Source organism: Cupressus sempervirens, chromosome 10, assembly GCF_028749045.1.
Source record: "Cupressus sempervirens isolate cs-2001-9-10 chromosome 10, ASM2874904v1, whole genome shotgun sequence".
In the NCBI taxonomy this organism is placed as follows: Eukaryota; Viridiplantae; Streptophyta; class Pinopsida; order Cupressales; family Cupressaceae; genus Cupressus; species Cupressus sempervirens.
The window spans coordinates 623,268,758-623,289,176 of NC_143127.1; the positions used below are offsets into that span (position 1 = coordinate 623,268,758).

Below are 20,419 nucleotides of genomic sequence, written 5' to 3' on the forward strand. Positions count from 1 at the left end.
TAAGACAATCACTTTGGTTTTACTTGTATTCACTTGCATCCCAACCTCATGACAAAAGATTAAAGGGTCTTCAAGTGTTCACATAATCCATCTCTTGTTTTTACAATTAGAATAATGTCATCTACAAATAGAAGTAATTTTATTACATATTTTACTAACTAAACTCCTTCCCCATCTGTTTTGTTTAATTATTTTTCTAATTTATCAATATATATTAAAAAAATTACCAGAGCGAGTAGAAAATTTAATTCTTTCCAAGTTTTCTTCTTTGGACAAACAAAATATACGACTTTGTTTTTTAGTTAAAAGTAAAAAGCTATATTGACATTGGAGGCTTTTGCATAATACATTTTATATAAAAAATAATTTTCTGAAATTGTTCTCAGTTAAGTTGGGAGTAGTCAAGCGTTTAAATACCTAATACTCGAGAAAATTCAAACCCTATGTGCCCGATTTCAGTTAGAAAAGTAACTGCTACTTTGAATTTCAACCTTCCAAGAAAGAGCTTTTCTCGATCCCAATCGTACGGTTCTTGGCGTGCATATGCCTGGCAGCGACCTTGATGGATTGTGCAAGACATCTTGATCACTAGGTATAAGATAAGTGGGGGGTTCACTCCTGTTCAACTTAATTCCTTTCCACATATTTTTTCATGCCTATCAGTCTGGGAATTGTTCCATAACTAGTTTTTTAAGTTGATTATAATTTGTAAGGCTTTAATGTCATGACAAAATCCAATATGTAGAGAGCTTAGGTTTCACTGGTATATGAAGGATGTGTGGAATTTCTTGGCTCATCTCTCTTGTTTTTTCCCTGTAACAATTCGCCAAGCGATCAACTATCAAGAATAGTTGGTGCTACATGTTAGTGATGTGATTTTATTTGACACGTTACTTTTTAGGATGCTGAATTACAGACAATCATCAGGAATATATGGTTTTACATCTTAGTGATCTGCTTTTCCTTTGACCCGTTAGTTTTTATTATGCCGAATGCATTCCCAATTCGCCTTATGTCGATGGTATTAATTGGAGGAGGATTTGGACGCGGTATTTCTATTTAAGTGTCTTCTCAAATGTACGCTCTATGGACTCGGTTGCAGCCTAAATTCCATGTACTTTAATCCTTAAACAAATGCAGTGTATTCCTCATCCCATGGAACAAGGTTTGCTGTTGGATGTATTAAAGCGTGTAAATTTTGTTTTAAGCAACGTGTGTTATAGCACTTTTTGGTCTCTTTTGATATAGTTTAACTTTAAAATTTAAAATAGATACGAGATATTTTCATTCGGCAGGTTTTGATTAGTGTAAGAACATAATTTCACTGTTGCCTGATTTTCTTTTTCATGTTTGCTCTCATATTGTTAATTCGTATTGCTTAAAGACCATGAAACACAATTAATGTTACTTTGCTTTTCGAGTAGTTGGCATAAGTTCTTAGTCCTCATTAATTACCATTGCCAGTTTATCCAATCATGAATCATTGCATCGGGGCTATCTGCTCTGTTTCTACTGATCTAATTATCGGAGGGCTAGATTAAGTTTTACATACCGGGATAATTGTCAGATATAGATAATTTTATGTTGAATATTTCATGATAGAGAGGCGAAACAATTTGTTCAGCATACAAATAGCACGAGCAAACAGACAATTTTCATTCACTTCTAATAACAAAAATTAAAAACACTGGGCACAGATACACAATTTCAGCTCTTCCTGTGTATAATACTATAATGTGAAAGAAGCCATATTGAGGTTCATGCCTAAATAAAAAAAGTCACATGTTGAAGCAATCGTGACATCTCACAAAACTTGGACCAGATGATCATCTAGGAATCTGTCTCATGTGAATATCTTATTGGTTAGTAAATTGATAGACGGTTTCGATGTTTTTAGTTATTGCCTTATATGATTCATGAGGTATCTTATTTTTATTTTTCATGTTTTTTTAACTGACGCCAATTTTGTATCTTATTGCATGTAAAATTTCAAAAACAAATTGAGAGAAGAAGATTATTTCCATGTTTTTGCAAATTTAATCACTTTGCACATTAGGGAGAAACTTAAACTGTTATCTCTATGCAAACTTACTGGTTCAGTAATTTTTTAGGTGCAGTCATTGGTGATATCATTTTTGTATGTTGAAGATCAGAAAGATGCAGGACTGCAGATCACAAGGCCAGCGTCCAGTTAAATATAATTACATGCGTCTTTGCTTGTAAGTTATTATATTTAATTAGTTCTGCTATTTTGACTCTATGGAATCACTTTGTTTTTTGAACAAATGGGGTAGCCATTCACATGCTTGTGCATAAGGTTATAATATGACGAACAGGAACACTTAAATAGTGCAGTTCTCTTTATGCATTTTTAGAAAAAAAGCACGGAATTTACTTCTACAAAATCACAATTAGATCTTCAAGCTTCTTCTATTTTTAATAATTAGTGGCTCTAGTGATATCCAGAGCATTAGATATTATGAGGAGAAAATACTAATTTTACATAGCTCTCTCGTATCTTGGGGCTGGGGCAATGGTATTGCAGCAATCTCTTTTTGAGAGATGAAGACAATGTTTCCTCAAAGGAGATATTTTAAATTGCATTGCTAAGTGATTAACCCCCACCCTGTTTAGGTCATACCAAACTTTAAAACTTCTTGAATATGTACGAATTATATGTAGACTATATTTGCACGTCTTGGTAAGTGGCTAAGTTGTGGTTTCCATCAATAATTAGGTCCACTACAATTATCAGGCATTAACAAGAAGAACCTTTCAAGACATTGAACAAAAGGCATATGTTTTTTCTTTATTTTATCAGCTCAATTCTAAACATCACATTATATGTGAATCTTCCCTTTTTGTGGTCATACACTTAATGAACTATATAGTGTTGTGTCATTTTTGGGAAATACTTTCGATTGGACCATGTTGCTTTGTAAGGTTCATTTTACTGTACGAGTTGTTTTTTTAGAACTTACAATCTAATGCTATAATAGATGGTCTTTAGTATTGGAATATTGGATGTTTCTTTAATGGCCCTCTTAGTTAGTCTTTAGTTTATTAGGCAGTTTTTATTTTCGTCTTTAGTTCACGATTGTTTCTTTTAGAAATATTGACTTTGTAAATTTCTATAAGGAGCTTTCATCTCGTCTGTTTAATAAAACCTTGATTTACCATAATATGAAATCAGAGCGGGACGATGGGATTTCATAAAATTTGGCGATTTTTTAAAGAAAAATTCGAGCCTCTCTCGATTTGGATTTTTTTCGTTTTTTTAAAAATAAAAATTGTTGGGGGTATGATATGAAACTTTTTGGTTTGTCTTTGAATATTTTTGTTGAAAATCCCAAGCCTGGTCAAGGGCTTTGATTGTGAGATTTCTTAGTTTGAGCAAAAGTCTTTGATTTTGAAAGGTTGCATGTAGTTGCATGTGCATTTTGTGAATTACATGTACTTGCGTTTGCTGTTTTACCACGCGAATTCTCTTGTTTTGCCGCATGAAGGTTTCTCTGATGGGTTTTCATACTTTTTTCCCTCCAAAATTTTCTAATGGGTTTTCATAAATTTTCCCTTAAAAAATTATTTGTTGGGTTTTAATAATGTGTTCCTCAAAAATTATGTCAGATTTTAATAATTTTTTCTTCTGAAATTATCTTATGGGTTTTGATATTTTCCCCTTCAAAAATTATGGGTGTGATGCAAGGTAGATTGATAATTAGGACTAATGACTTAGCTAATCATCAACAACCTCGCACAAACAACATAGGATATAACAGAAATCGAACTCCTATTATTCATCAACAATTGATTACATGCAATGTGCTGGGCTGTAAGGCCTTCCCGGTTACATTCAATTACATAAGCAATTACAGTAACAGTTCTGCAAGACCTCGCAAGATCCAAACAAACCCTAGCTAGTCTAGATCTGTAACACCACAACAATCTGGTAGAAACCCCAAGAAAGATCTAAACTTGTGTTCACAAGCCACCAAGCAATCTTTTTGTTTCCCATGCCCACACTTAGCTACTAGCTTTGCTCATAGATTCACAACTCCATATTCCTTCCTTGAATCTCTGCTACTACTCACTCACTTACTACAATACTACCCAACCCCTCCTTTTATACTTGCACAACCAAAAGCGGCTTGCTGCAAATAGAATCATCTAGAACCCAAATAAACACAATATGCCTTAGTCGGCTTACAACAATTATTAAATGCACATAGGAGAAAGAACCAAGACCACAAATAGGTCCACACACATCCCACGATCAATCCACGTCATGATCACACGCAAAACGAATTAAATACCCAAGTTGGCTGATCAAATCTCTTAAGAACACCTAGTCGGTGAGCTATCCCTCCGAGCAACAACAACCACCAAGTGTGCCAAGTATACACCGAGCAACCACGTCCACCAAGCTCCCTATTTATTCAACACGAGTTCCATTGAGCATATCATCAACCTAACAACAACATGCTCACTGAGTTCCTTCAGTCACCGAGCTCTCTGGGTGAAACTACAACCAAGAACTACCCCAATAGTGACCGAGTAGCATCACTCCCCTCTCCAAGAGCCAAAGCATACAGGATTGCCAACTACCTAGGATGCTCCTACATCAGGATGGGTGTTAATAAATTTTCCCTCAAACAAACTGGTTGTTAATAAATTTTCCCTCAAAAATTATATGTTGTGTAACAACCAGTTTTCCCGAGTCTTAATTAACAACTATCATACTCAAAAAATATAGTTATTACTTTATTTTCATAGGAAGACAGTTATATCACTCATGTTCATGTGAATGAGATTGATGGTTAAAATCAGTTAATCAAAATTTCTTAACTAAGAACTTAAAACACCATCAATGAATTACTATAGAAATTAAAATCCACATACTATTGAATTTGAACCGATAAATCATTGTAAGAAGGCTTCTGCAATCACCTAGATTAGTCCACAAATACCACTATAACAAATTCATATAACGACTACCATCCAATACCGCTATATCAAAATCAAATGACAATTACTATTAAAAATTACTATATAAAATTAGGGCATCACAAACCATTGTATCATTTAGGACATCGATTACCATTGTATCACTTAGGGCTTCCAATACCACTGATTCAATTAGGGCTTCCAATACTATTGATTCAATTAGGGCCTTCGATACCATTGTATCATTTAGGGTTCCAGTTACCACTGAATCAATTAGGGCTTTAGATTCCTTTCCTTCCGATTATTTAACTGTGGCAATAACTTAAGATTAGAAAATATGCTCAAATTCGTTATTCATATAAATGAAAAACAATCCATAAATCTATCTCTCGCATCTAGGCATAAAATATCTATAACGATGAAATAACTCAATTAATTTTACTTTCTTGCATATACATCATAAAAGTGATAATATTTGTTTCCGACAACCATTTGAATGTATGGCTTATCTTTGTTTGTTGTACATCCGACAACTTGGGGAGAGGCGAAACATTGTCAAGGGCTTAACCACTCAACCTTGGACCTTAACTTATTCCCCTCACAATCTCTGACAAGAAAGGCCCTGCCTACTCGGAATTGGACTTGAGAACATCTGCCATCTACTGAGCAATCCTGGTATCTACACCACCCGACTTGATAGTAGGAGTTACATTAACAGGATCATGCATGAGCTATTAAATAATTCATATTAAAAAAAAAAATGATAAACATTGATATGTCATAACTGATTACTGTTTCATGTTATTGCAAATTCCTTTCTCTCACCTCATCACCCATTTCTTTGGCTACACAGCCGGGTGAGTCCTAGGTGTTCGGAATTCTCAAAACAATTGATTTTGTCAATTATACAAGAAGATTACATGCATCCAGCATTTCACAATCTGTGATTACATGAATATGTTCTTTAAAGATTCCAAAATTTGATTCTATTATCCAATGGCAAAATGATTTATGGATCCATACCATGGTTACTTGGTTATCACCTATCATGAACAAGGCTCATTTAAAGAAGTTCAATTTGTAAATTCAAACAAGATATCAAACTAGATATCATCATGATGAATGCTGAAACTTGCTGCAACTACTTTATGCATAGATTCGCTGATTAGTATGCTTATCACAATTGTGACCCGAAGATAATGTTCTTGAGACAATATGGAAAATATCATTGGATAGTATACTTCATTTCAATTTTTATAGTACTTGGAAAAACACCTTCATAAGGGTTATATCTACATTATTTTGAAGGCTTAAGGAAGAGGATAGCAAGGAACAAGAAGTATGCAGCAAACTCATATTGCTGCTCTGAGATAAATTTGGAAAAGAAAGAATCTTGTGAATCTATTTGGCTATTATAAAATGATATAGATATGGCATTGCATGACCTGATGAAGTGTGGAGTTGTCTGAGACTTATAATTTGATTTGAATCAGTTTCCCTCCAGTTGCCTAAAGACGTCACCTCAGTGCATTTGATCTTTTATTCATAGCCGAAATATTGGTACGACAGGAATATCAAGTGGCTGCTCGAACAAAACTTTTCAAGAGATATTACAGGGGGAACGTCACAAAAGATTATGGAATCAGGAATGATGAAGATGATAGAAATAACGCTGGAAATTGTAAATCCAAGCATACAAGAGTTCGGATATGAATATATAAATCTGTCTGCTACACACAGCTTCAATAGCATTGCAGATATGTGGAAACGAGTAACAGGTATCGATTAGGAGGAGGCCGTAATAAGCAAAGAAGGATTTTTACCTTCCAAAAGGAATTCGGCAATGAGCGTTCTGTCCTTTGTCTTACCCGACTCAATACATTAAAAGGTCTAAGGAGACTTTTTGGCTTCCGAAACTTACAAGATTATTAGCCCAAATAAACGCCAAGTGCTAAATCAATTAAAAACAAGGGAAGAATAAGGGATGGAAAAAGAAGAGTTGGAAGGTTATAATTCAAATATTATTATAATTTATATTTACATACGTATATGTAAATATATTAACGTGGTGACATCATTTTATTATCTTATTATAATATAATGGTGCTGTAATGTCCCTGCTCAAATCTGACCTCAAAATGCTGATTGGAGGCTCAAGGAATTTCATCAAACAACTCACATGCAAGGGTCATACGACCGATATAACATTTCAGTTTGCTACAATGACTCTTTTCTTCAATTAGCACCAATGAGAATGCTTACAAATGACTCTAAATTGACTAAACAATGTCCTAGCACAAATGTGCAACTTAATTTGACAATATCCAATGCATATATATGGTCTAAGCATGAGAAATGAACACCTACAGCCAACTGGTATATTCACAAACAGTTGGTATGCATACTAAATCTGAGTTTGAATAATAATATGGAAATGCTTATTGACAACTTATCAACTACCAGCAACCTATATCTCCAATTTGCAATACAAAGACTCAATACAATGCTCATTAAATGATTTTTACATGTGAAATATCCACCTACAGCCAAGTGACTTTTTATCAAACACTTGGAATGCATCCATCTAGAATCTAGAAGACTATGAATAATGTTACTAATCCAAAGTAAACTCCAGCACTTGTTTTATAAACCAAAATGCAAAACATTGCCAAGACTCGACAATTTACAACTTTTCCGAAGTTTGCTAATTTCTGAGTACAAAATCAGACTTCAAACATATACAAATATGACATGTAAATGAGCTCCAAACAATGCAAAGAAACTTGGAATGAAGTTTCTTTGGATTGGGGATGAAGTAGCAAACAAGAACAAAGGAGAGTGCACCTTATGAGTGATGGAAGATGTCTCAGCCCTAGCCGCCCCTGCTGGATATTTCAGACTTCAAAAATAAAATAATAGCAGCTGCAACCTCTAATTTTAATCACCAAACATCATTGTCCATCCTCTAGAAATTGATTGCTCCAATACCCATAAGCCAAAAACAAGTATATGAATTTTAATGAATTTATTTGTGCTTCCCAGCCAAATTCGCCCCTATTCTAGCAGACCTTAGAAAATAAATATAAATCAGCCTCTAAAGATCTCCTCCAGCTCCAATAATGATCTCCATCTCTTTAGAAGTCAAGCACTACTAATCAAGACCAAGATCAATAGATGTTATGGCTGCAATAAGCTAAATTGTGGCTCCCTCAAGCTGATGTATAAGACTGTAATTTATTCCAGAATTGATAAAGATGCAGATTGAACCTTGAATAACAATTTTGATGAAGTCTCAATACACCAAAATGACTCCAGCAATGCACCAATTTATCTCTTCAAATCGATACCACCAAAAATTTGGCCAAAGGCCATAAAATTTGCTTTAAAGTACAAGTAGAAACTCTGAAGCAACTTCCTCAACTTTGCAATAATTCAAGTGATATTTCACACCCTCAAAATTGCGTACCAATTGAGAGTTTTCGTTCTCAATGGCCAATTGTGACTACTGCAGAAACCCTAGGCTCCACAATGCACATCAACAACAAACAACATCAACAACAAATCTGGATGATAGACAATGAGCTCTCAATGCCTATTTATTCTTTTTCCTCAATAGGTCGGCCTCCTTCTAGAACTTTCTCAAGTCACCTTCTAGAAGGAATATTATAATATTATTTTAATATTGCACTTTATAATAACCCAACTCCTAAAGTGCAATATAACATAATAACGTAAAATAAGGTTTCCAAAATTAGAAACATCCATGGTGATAATAGGAAAACCTTCATATGACCAAGAAATGAGCTAATCAAGCAACTGGGTAATTGCCTCATGATCCTCTTATCAAGTCCCATTAGCCTACAAGGATCAAGAATAGGCTAATTCCTTTGAACTCCATTGCTCACGAAAAAGGGGACATTACAGGTGCATTTCATTTTTATATCTATATGTACGTATATACATATATATTATAATAATATGGTGAAAGATCATATTAAATCCTTAGGGGTACGTTTTATATTTTAACTCAATTATTTTATGTTTCTTAATTTATTTATTTAAATAGCTCATGTGGGTCCCACAGATGTATCATGTTTCAAGTCGCTAGGTTCTCAACCCATCTGCTCAGCGATGGTGATGCTTTAGTGCCTAATTCTTTTCTGACAATGTTTCTACCTCTTCGACGTGTCTCCTGCAAGGAAATTCTCCGTAATTAAACTATATTATCATAATAAATTATTTAATTGTAAATAATCATAACGGTTAACCATCTTCTCAGTTCCATGAATTCGTGATAAATGATCAATTAACTTGTCCTCACTTGAAATTATAACGACTAACCAATTTACTCTTTCGCAAGATTATAACAAATTAAACTGCTAACTGACTTCATGTGAACCTCAATGGCTATATTTTAAATTAGGTCAAAAATTGGTATGTAACATTGGGTTTTAATTATTTTTCCCCCAAAATCATTTGTTGGGTTTTACCGTTTTTCCCTAAAAAACAAAGCTTTGTATTCTCTGATTTGTGTCTCAGATTTTGTTGTATGGTTTTGATCGATTATTTACCTCAAATTTGTGTATGTATTTTCCAAATTTTCTTCTAAAATATTATGATTTTTTGCAATCTATTTTGAGTCATAGCGCTTATCCGCAAAAGTTCTTTGGTGAATCATCTTGTAGTTTGTTTTGGGGCATAGTGCTCATCTACAAAAAGGATTTGGCAATTTTCCTCAAAATCGTGGTTTCAGTTTCATCTCAGTGTCTCTAGCTACAAGGAGTGATACCTTTGTTACCCAATATTAGATTCGATGGCTTCTTGGCCATTAACATTTTGCATATTCAAGAAGGGTCTCAGCAATAGCAGAATGTTTTGAAGAATATATGACCACAAGACATGTAGTCCTCTGCATGGTAGTTAGACAAGGACCATTATCTGTAATGTCCCCATTTTTAGCAAGTTCCTGCAGTTGGCTTGATCAGTTCACCATCGCGGCCCTCGTGAGCTGACAGTGGGATTTGAGGGTCTCAGTTGTGGGGTTATAGGCTTTTCAACAGCCTATGGTGTGTTTTGGCTCCATTTGAGGGACTTACTATTTATAATAAGTCAAATTGTTGGTCCCGATGAGCTCAGTTGAGTTAGAGAAGTTGTGTGATGCTCTTAGTTTTTATTTTGGGCTCCAAGAATCTTGAAGAGAGCGTCTATTTATAGTAATTCACCCATAGTTCATTCATCGTCTTTCATCATTAGGATCACTTTGATGTTGTCAGATTTCGATTCTGATGCTTCTTCAGTTGTTTTCGAAGACGGGTGAATTATTATTATTATTATTCATCCAAATACGTTGAGGTTGCTATTTTTATTGGTGTTATTGGTTGGTCACCTTAGTATCATAGCTCGTTGGAACCAGAACGAAAAGTTTTAAATCGTTGGAAAAAAAAACAGTGGCCTTGCATGTCAGAATATTAAGTTATGGTGGAAAAGGTCATTTTTGGAGCCAAAAGTAATTAATAAATTATATTAATTACATTTTATTATATTTTAATGTTGTGTGTGGGAAGCTTCTTAAGTGAAGTACATTTGGAAAACTTGTGTCATTTTGAGATTATAAATATGAGGCCATTTGATGGGAAAGGCATCCAATTATTTGATTATCTTTCTTTGTTGTCTTTGTGACACTTTTGAAGTTCTCAAATTTTGTGCCCTTGCTGAAGTATAAGGGTTTGGGATCTACAGCTGAAGTATTGTAGATTCAATTCTGAGATTGCTTGGCAAATTGTGCTAAGGTATACGATTTGTTATTTCTCCTACTATATTAACTGTTGCTAAGGAGAAGTTTAATTTTTCTTATTGCTGGAGGTTGTTCCTGGACTTTGTGAAGGGATTTACTGGAATTGTTATATCAACTTGTGTGCTCGTTAATTTGGAGTTGGTTGAGCACCAATTCATATCTGTTGTTGGGTGTTATTTTCTATCTGCACTCTAGGAGCAACATTTTCCAAATCTATAGTTGCATTTGTTTTTCGAAGAATTCTTTATTGCTGCTAGTATTCATTTCAGAGGCTTTCAAGGCATGTCTTACCTGTAAGTTCATGGATTGTAACTTCTAATTTTTCTAGGTATTGTCGGTTTAGATAATAGGGGATATTTTATCAATTGGGTTGTTGGTATTTTGTGAAAATACTCAGTATCTAAGCTGATATTGAAATCTAGAATTTTTCAGCGGTATATTTCCTATGTAATATCTAAATATTTGGGTTGAAATTATTATTGCAAAATCTTCTAGTTTGCTGCTATATTGTTGTATGAAAATTGCAAAACCTCAAGAACAAAAAAAAAGAAATCAGTTCTTTAGCACAGATTGTTTGAGAGCTAATCGGGTTATTACAGTGGTATTAGAGTTTTCTTGCAAAGTGTTTGACGAAATGTCAAACCACTGAATTATAAAAGAATTTGGTATTTGACGAAGTTATAACCAGTTGGAGTTATTACAGTGGTATCAGAGCGATTTCCTGCCATCCTGTGGGCTAGGAAAGTTATTTTATTTTCAGATTTGTTGTTGCATTTGGAGTGACCATCACTTTAGCATTTTCTAGCCATGGACAAACATAGGAGGACTGGTAGTTCTAGAAGTCAGTGGAGTAATGAGGAAGTTATAACGAAAATGAATACTTTGCGGGAGAGAATGGAGAAACTTAAGCTTCATCAATAGAGGTTGGCGTAGAGCTTGTCGGATCCAGAGACAATTGAGACGGCAGCGAGGTATATGGTTTCTTCTTTTAGAAGGTCGACATCGAGGTTGGAGGGAAGGAAGCTTGAGTTTTCTTCGACGGGTGTCTATGACGTAGATGTACCTATATTTAGTATGACACCTGCTAGTCCTATTTGTAGTGTTGATATTGGACTTATTTCACAGGGACATGTGGTTGTGTTAGTGGCAGTGGAGGATAGTGGCACTGAGAATCAATAGATTGAGGCTCGTAGAGCTGTTGTTGTAGTTAGTGCAGAGACAGTCGATGCAGTTGTTACCATTGATACTTCTTTCTCTCTCGAGGAGGGGATTATTATTGGAGATTTGTATGTGAGTTATCATAGTGTTGCTCCAGTACAGGAGGTAACTGCTTAGGTGGGACCGATGCATGTACAGAGTCACCCAACTGTGATGTTGGTGTTACAATAGAGTCAGTAGATGTGGGTTCATGCTCTAGTGTTATTGATTCACAACCTGGCATAGAGTCATGTGTGCAGAGTCAGGTGACGGTAGTTGAGGCTTTGTAAAGTGGTGGGGATGCAGATAGTATGGACACATCTGATGATCCATTTGATGATGCTATGAGTTGTACTGGGTATGACACCCCTTGTTAGATATTGGGTGATGACTTTGAGGAGTTTTTTGATGGGTCCTAGGATCAATGTTTACAGGATCTTACTATTGTGGTGGGAGCTGAGACATGTGAGGAGATTGATATTGCGAGGGCTTCCATTTCTTTGGATGTAGAGTTGATTGAGGTATATAGTAGTTGTATCTCGCATACAGAGTTGTGTGAGGACGATAGCACCCATATGAGCGATCTTTTGGTGGACAGTTCTGATTTATCTTCCTATCACAGTGCAGTTAGTGAGACAGAGAGCTTGCATAGGAGGCATGGGTTACAAAGGCATCATGTGACAAGTCAACTGAAGGTGAGTGAAAATGACATCTCTTCATCTTTTGAGCATTATAATGCGATCCCGTAGATGCTAGCTACACATGGTTGGGGTGCTCCTGTGTTTGATGAGCAGAGTGATAGTACTGTTTCTCTAGTAGAGGTTAATGTGCTTCGAGAGGCTATTAGGAGCTTGAAGCATAACTGTTCACAGCTAGTTGCTGATAGGGATTACCTTCTCGAGTGGGGTAGCACCTGCTATTAGACGTTGTTAGGGAAAGAGGAGGAGGTGGCTGAGCTCACCCAAGAGCTTGAGGTGATTGTGGACTCTCTTCTTCAGTATACTCAGTTGGCTCTTCAGGAGTCACACTCACGATTGGATGAGGTGACCGTGGAGTTGGAGCATGTTCGGTCCACACCAACCCCAAATCCAGTTTAGTTGCATATTGTGGTTGGTGGTGAGTTTGCTTCTACAATTGGGGATGAGGGATGTGATGATGTGGCAGAGACATTCGTTCATGATATGGGTGCAGTAGGTACAGAGGAGGTGAGAGCATCAGTGGAGACGAGATCTCATGGTGATTTGCTTCCTTTTGCCGGAAACGGATCTATTTCTTTATTTCATACAGCTGGTACCTTTGGATAGTTGGCAATGCCACATTTTCAAAGGGATCAGCTGTGGGTTGCAGGGGAGCAGGTTGATGCTTCCACATATAATTTCTACTGCATAGTCTTTCATGGAGTATCTTTTGGAGACTTCAGATGTGCAGGAGGATTCATATAGAGTGTCTGAGGGTACTCTCATCCGAGGCTCTCATGCTATTCGGAGGCTGGTGGGAAAGATTGTAGAAACTTTGTTTACCATGCTTCTCCACAGGGATTTTGAGGTTGGGTTTGCTGAAAGGATTGCCCAGGATTCTACCCGATCGGTATTTCGAAGTCAAAGATTGGAGCCATCTTTTGATTCTCAGATTGATACTGATGAGCCCTTGATAGAGATCGAGAGTTTTTATCGACATTACATTGTGAGGAGTGCTCATCATTGTTCTTTTGACCCATAGGTAGAGGATTTGGTTTCACGTTGGTGTGGGTTGGCTCAAGTGTCACACTATCCATTATGGGATGGTTTAGCACCATTGTTTGCAGATGGGATCAACAGCTACAAGTTAGACCACTTGCAAGATCGACACACCTAGGACACTTTATCAGTGGTTGGAGTTGATGATATTGATTCAGGTACCTATGGTAGTTACCATCTCCATAGTGCAGTTGGGTGTGAGTGTCAGTTTGATGGGTACTCAAGTGTGGACAGAGTTGGTATTTTAGTTGAGTTGAGTTCCGACGAGTTATTGCCTTCATTAGCGCCTAGGGTCAGTTTTTAGATGATATTGATGATGATGTTTGTTATTTGGTTGTTGGTGCTACAAGAGTTGCTTGTACACAACATGGATAGTACGTAGTTCTACCCATGGGATCTAGGTGGACTGTGATGTTCATTTTGCTCTAGGATTGCTTGGGGACAAGCAATCTTAGGGAGGGAGGACTGTAATGTCCTCGTTTTTAGCAGATTCTTGCAGTTGGCTTGATCAGTTCACCATCGCGACCCTTGTGAGGTGACAGTGGAATTTGAGGGTTTTAGTTGTGGGGTTATAGGCTTTTCAACAACCTATGTTGTGTTTTGGCTCCATTCGAGGGACTTACTATTTATAATAAGTCAAATTATAGGTTTCGATGAGCTCAGTTGAGTTAGAGGAGTTGTGTGATGCTCTTAGTTTTTATTTTGGGCTCCAAGAATCTTGGAGAGAGCGTCTACTTATAGTAAGTCACCCATTAGGTTCATTCATCATCAGGATCACTTTGGTGTTGTCAGATTTCGATTCTGATGCTTCTTTAGTTGTTTTCGCAAGACGGGTGAATTATTATTATTATTCATTCAAATACGCCGATGTTGCTATTTTTGTTGGTTGGTCACCTTAGTATCATAGCTTGTTGGAACCGGGATGAAAAGTTTTAAATTGTGGGAAAAAGAAATAGTGGCCTTGCGTGTTAGAATATTAAGTTATGGTGGACAAGATCATTTCTGGAGCCAAAAGCAATTAATAAATTATATTAATGGAATATTATTATAATTTATTGTTGTGCGTGGGAAGCTTCTTAAGTGAAGTTCATTTGGGAAACTTGTGCCATTTTGAGATTATAAATATGAGGCCATTTGATGGGAAAGGCATCCAATTATGTGATTATCTTATCTTTCTTTGTTGTCTTTGTGACACTTCTGAAGTTCTCAAATTTTGTGCCCTTGCTGAAGTATAAGGGTTTGGGATCTACAGCTGAAGTATTGTAGATTCAATTCTGAGATTGCTTGGCAAATTGTACTGAGGTATACGATTTATCATTTCTCCTACTGTATTAACTGTTGCTAAGGAGAAGTTTAATTTTTCTTGCTGCTGGAGTTTGTTCCAAGAATTTGTGAAGGGATTCACTGGAATTGTTATATCAACTTGTGTGCTAGTTAATTTGGAGTTGGTTAAGCGCCAATTTATATCTGTTGCTGGGTGTTATTTTCTATTTGCACTTTGGGAGCAACATCTTCCAAATTTATAGTTGCATTTTTGTTTGTCGAAGAATTCTTTCTTGCTGCTAGTATTTATTTTAGAGGGTTTTGAGGCATGTCTTACCTGTAAGTTCATGGATTGTAACTTCTATTTTTTTTGGGTATTGTTGATTTAAATAATAGGGGATATTTTATCATCAAGGTTGTTGGTATTTTGTGAAAATACTTAATATCTAAGTTGATATTGAAATCTGGAATTTTTCAGCTGTATATTCCGTATGTAATATCTAAATATTTGAGTTGAAATTATTATTGCAAAATTTTCGAGTTTGCTGCTATATTGTTGTATCAAAATTGCAAAACCTCAAGAACAAAAAAAAAAGAAATCAATTCTACAACACAGATTGTTTGAGAGCCAGTCTGGTTATTACAGTGGTATCAGAGGTTGCTTGCAAAGTGTTTGACGAAATGTCAAACCATTGAATTATAAAAGAATTTGGTGTTTGACGAAGTTATAACCTCTTATGCCTTAGATGAGCTAGGACTCGACACTAAGAATTTCAATGGTGTTGCATCTGTGCTTGACCTCTGAAGAATTTAACTGGAAGGAGTTCCTGATGCTGGTAATGTTACCAATACTTGTATTACTTCTAGCTCCTTCGGCTTGGGTGTCAAATCTGTCTCTTCAAGCTTGTCCTTTTCTATCTCTTTTATTTCAATTGCACCTTGGACTTGTACTGGAGGTACAAGTACATCAACCTAACTTGTTTGACCTGTTGACCCATCATTGACTGGTGTTTCCACCTTATCTTCTCCATTTGTCTCATCCTTTTCATTTTTAGGTTGATGAACATTTACTGAGACTAGAGTGTTTTCCATGGGTGCACTAACAGTGCCACCTACTATCTCCTTCCTTTGATATACAACTAATGGTTGTGAAGGCTATACACATGTGACTTGAGGAGTGATTGTAGTTGTTTCTTGTGTTTTCACTTCCTCCCCTGCAGTCATAGACTCTAACTTATGAATTTCATCAACACTTACCAATACAAGGTTGTCACATAATTTGGCTTGTAGTGTGGATTGGTCAAGTATCTTTTTCAAATCTTCCTCTATTAGGGGATTGATGTTCTGAGCAATAAGATTAGAAACATCCTTTTTTGTAGCAAATTTAGTGCATACACTTATTATTAGTGGAGGGCTAGCACTCGACATTTGTTTATCTTGTACACTCTGGTATGGTTGTTGCACTTCCTTAGTTGTTTCTTGATCATCAATGTTCATATCAGTGCCTTCTCCAACTATGCCTTCTTCATTTTTATCCTTTTCATCATCTTCTACCTCAATAGGTTCTTGCTCATCATCTTTGGTTGTGGCTAGTCCATATGTGATCTTCCACATTCGTTTGAACTTCTTTACAACATCCTATATGTTGTTTTGCAATATGTTGAATGCCCTATACTTAGGTACTAGTTTTTTACTCCTGATTTATAATCCATATGCTGGCAAACGTCTCATTTCTTTCCATTGAAGAATTAATATATTCATTTGTTGAAATCATCCATAATAATCACTTTTATTTAAAAAACATTGATACAATTATTTAATTTTATTTTAATTCATAATTTGCAATCTTAAAGCTTTCCATAATTCTTGCCATTTTGAAAGCTTTCATCACATTCGCGTTCTAATTAATCTACTTTAAGCGTCTTGGATTTGAGTGTTTCATCCAGGATCAGGTACACCCACCTCGGTTTTGTAGAGTCGGAAGCACATGGGATTTGGATCGCATTGATCAATCCCATCAAGTTGGCCTTAACTGGTTGGATATCCCGGCATTGAGCAGGCAAGGCTCGTAGGATTCCAATCTGCGGTTTTGGGAACCAATAGATTGGCGACTCTGCTGGGGAGAGTTGCAAAGAAAACCCTACGAGTTTTTGATTGTAGACTAGTAAGAGTTAGATTCAATTTGATTTTTTATTTTGATCTGGATTAATAATTTTTTAAATTTAATATTGTGCATTTCAATTTCCTTGAAGATTTCGATCTCAAAATTATTTTATAAATCTAATTGCTTTGTGGAGATTGTATATTGTAGAGCATTGTATGTCTTTTTTAAACCTTTGCCACAGGTGAGGTATACTCTATACTCTGCTAGAAGGAAGAACTCAGATTCTTACAGATTATTCATTTCCTCTATTTGGAGGTGGCGACTCTATTGTATTTTGATTGGTACTTTAACAGACATAGTGACCAGATCATCAGTGACTATTGAGGGAATAAACTCAAAAGGAAATTGTAGATGGTCTCTCAAATGTATCTATCATTTGAAAGAAAGCCTTTTATTCTAGATGGCATCAGGCCATTGGATTTCAGCAAGTTTGCTTGTGAACTTAGCAGGTTATCCCCAAAACTTTCACAGTTGGTACCAAAGTTCCATGGAGAATGGGATGAATCGGCAATTCAACATTTGGATGTATTCTATACATTTGTAGAAGACTATGAGATTTGTGTTGAAGATCAAGTAATGAAACTGTTTGCTTGGACTTTGAAAGACAACGCAAGACAGGCATACGAATCATTACCCGCACAATGCATCTCATCCTGGAAACAATTTGAACAATGGCTCCTTTGTGAATTTCATGATATAAGCCATGAAGAAGAGATGTGTTATTAACAATATGATGATCAAAGCTGCAATATGGAAGAGGATCATGAGATGTCTCCACTTGATGCCTTCTTCAATTTAGAAGGATACGAAGGCGAAACTTCAGCGCATTTGTTTTTGAGGGTGATGAACGCTTACCATGAGATTCCATCAAACATAAAACCTCCTTACAAGGAATTTCTAAACAAAATTGTCAAGTTGAAAATTTCGCCAAAGGACCCTGACGTGAAGCTCCTTCTTCAGGTATGGGATCAAGCTATTACTGATTAAGTAAAAGATACTAAAGTAAAGCAAGAACATAATGATGTTTCAGATTCAAATGTAGAAGAAATCGAAGAAGAATCCGATCATGATAAGATCAGTGAGGAATTAGATTGTAAAGAAAATGGAAATGATGAGGAGGATTCTCTTAGTATGGACGAGATTTCATTCGTGTTAGACATAGAATATCAAAAGTATGTCGAAAAAGGTGGTCAAATTTTTCTTCCCATACACAAGGAAAAACAAATAGATGTGTTGTATGAAACATTCAATGAACAAGAAGGTTCAGCCATCTCTACAAATCCGTATCCCTCTCATGAGGAGGAAATCAATGAACTAGAAGGATCATGCACTTCTCAAGAGGATGGCAAATTGGTTGAAGATGAGTATTGTAGTCCAAGTATAGAGAGAGATATTTTTAGATACAATTTCAAAGAATTTTATGATCCTATATATGATGAACTAGCAGAAGGGAATGAAGAATATAGCCCTTCTACATTTCTAGATTTTGAGGACAATATGAGGATTTGGGAAGAAGAAGAAGATGCATCCAAAGGGGACTTCCAAATTATTTCAGATCTTTTAGGCAATAAGACAATAGAAAATCAAGACATAATATCTTCTGAAGATGAACTAGAACAGTATGTGATATATGAGCATGAGAAAATGTCGGATGAAGGATATCATAGAAATATACTTGAGCATTCTATGTTTCTAAATCCGTTGTTCAAAGATCAAATATATTAGCACTATGATGAGAGTAACATACCTAATGATTATATTGAATTGGACACAATTCGTGATATGTATTTAGAAGATGAGACATCTTCCAGTTCATCCTATGAACACGGAATGCAGTTATGCGAACATGGTGCTGAAAGTTTTCCAAATATCCTACCTAATCAGATTCTTAATCAAACTGAAGCAATATTTTCTATGACAGATCAAAAACATAAGGGTGTTCTATTCAACATGGATTACAATGTGCGTGAAGATTTGTCAAAGGCTAAACAAGAATCAGATACTAAGGACTGCATTGATGAAGCACGAACAGTATGTATTACTCATAAGAATAATGCATTTGATACAGGTATGAAGCATATGCAGCATACTGAGGTAAGTATCCCTGAAGAGTATGCGATAATATTTGTTAAAGAAATGCTTACGGAGATTCTTTTAAATTCTCATCACAGCTCTTTTGAGGATTTTTCTTGTCTATATACTAATCAAAACAGCAAAGCAAGAAATCATATAGTTGAATTAATTAGTGGTGAAATTTATTTCTTTTCTATTAGTCCTGTTGATAGGACAAAGATAAATTCTAATCTGAGACAAGTGGTGAATGAAATGCACAAGTTATGTAATGATTGTTTTCTAACACTTGTTAATAGATTGGATTTTTATAATACCATATTCAACAGGTTCAAAGTATTGCAGGATCAGAATCGGTTATTTGATCGAGGAAAGACGTGATGTTTATTTTTGGGGGGCCCGGGAGCCACCCAATTTCATGTGCATCATGCTAAGCATGGGTGCATGGTCTACTCCTCCAGAGATAACTGAGATCTCGCTATCCTCACATGGAGTATACGTCCCCAGAAAGAGCCACTGATGGAACCCTAATTTTCACAAATTTTAGTCCTAAGCACCACGGAAAAGACAGAATTTTCAGATCTTACCCATCTCTTATATTCAAATAATATGCCATGATCAGGATAATGTGGAGAAGAAAGTTGGTTCTATGTACATTTCTTTTAAGACTATACAACTACATCAGTGGTTTATCATGAAGGAAATATATATGAAACTATTTTTAGAATACATGGATCATATGTTTTAACCGTAGAGATATTAAACATCAGCAAACTATGGTCTCACATCACAAATTGAAGTAGATGAATATTATTATACCACATCCAACAAAACATCAAGTGTATATATGGAAGACATTTGGAATTTATACAGGAGTGATGTATGTGTGAGCAAATATTTACTCTCTAAAATACATTAGCATGAAGCGGGAAATCTATTCTAGTCAAAGGTTATTATTTTCTTATTTGAGCAAATGCCAGATTTATACTCCAGTATATAATCTTGAACTTGGTTGTGAGGATCAATTTTTCAACTGCTGGTAGCTGGTAACAGCTGCTTGGTGTGAAGGTTGAGGTCCTTGATATAAATTCAAAATCCAGTTTTGAATCAGAGGATACAAGGACCTTGAATATGCTTCCAAGTCCCAGCAAAAGAGGTACAGAAACAATGGTGTCTAAAATACCATCATCTTCACAACTTGTATTTGTTATCACAGGGAATGATACTATATCTGCTATGCATGTTGCACCT

The 20,419-nt window shown here is 35.8% G+C and overlaps 1 protein-coding gene across 8 annotated transcripts in view; it reads left to right on the forward strand.

Moving 5' to 3' along the window:
• Nucleotides 1-411: 411 nt before the first annotated feature.
• LOC149535380 (uncharacterized) overlaps nt 412-20,419 on the forward strand; it is a 60,830-nt gene continuing 40,822 nt past the window's right edge. The window contains exons 1-2 of one of the 8 annotated variants that reach the window (XM_089806639.1): nt 412-592; nt 2,112-2,219. In XM_089806639.1, the coding sequence (XP_089662765.1) occupies nt 2,140-2,219 (80 nt within the window). In that variant the 5' untranslated portion in view covers nt 412-592; nt 2,112-2,139. Of the gene's footprint in view, nt 593-622; nt 1,166-2,111; nt 2,220-20,419 lie in introns of those variants that run through there. The other 7 variants (XM_089806636.1, XM_089806637.1, XM_089806631.1 and 4 more) reach the window with 7 other exon arrangements.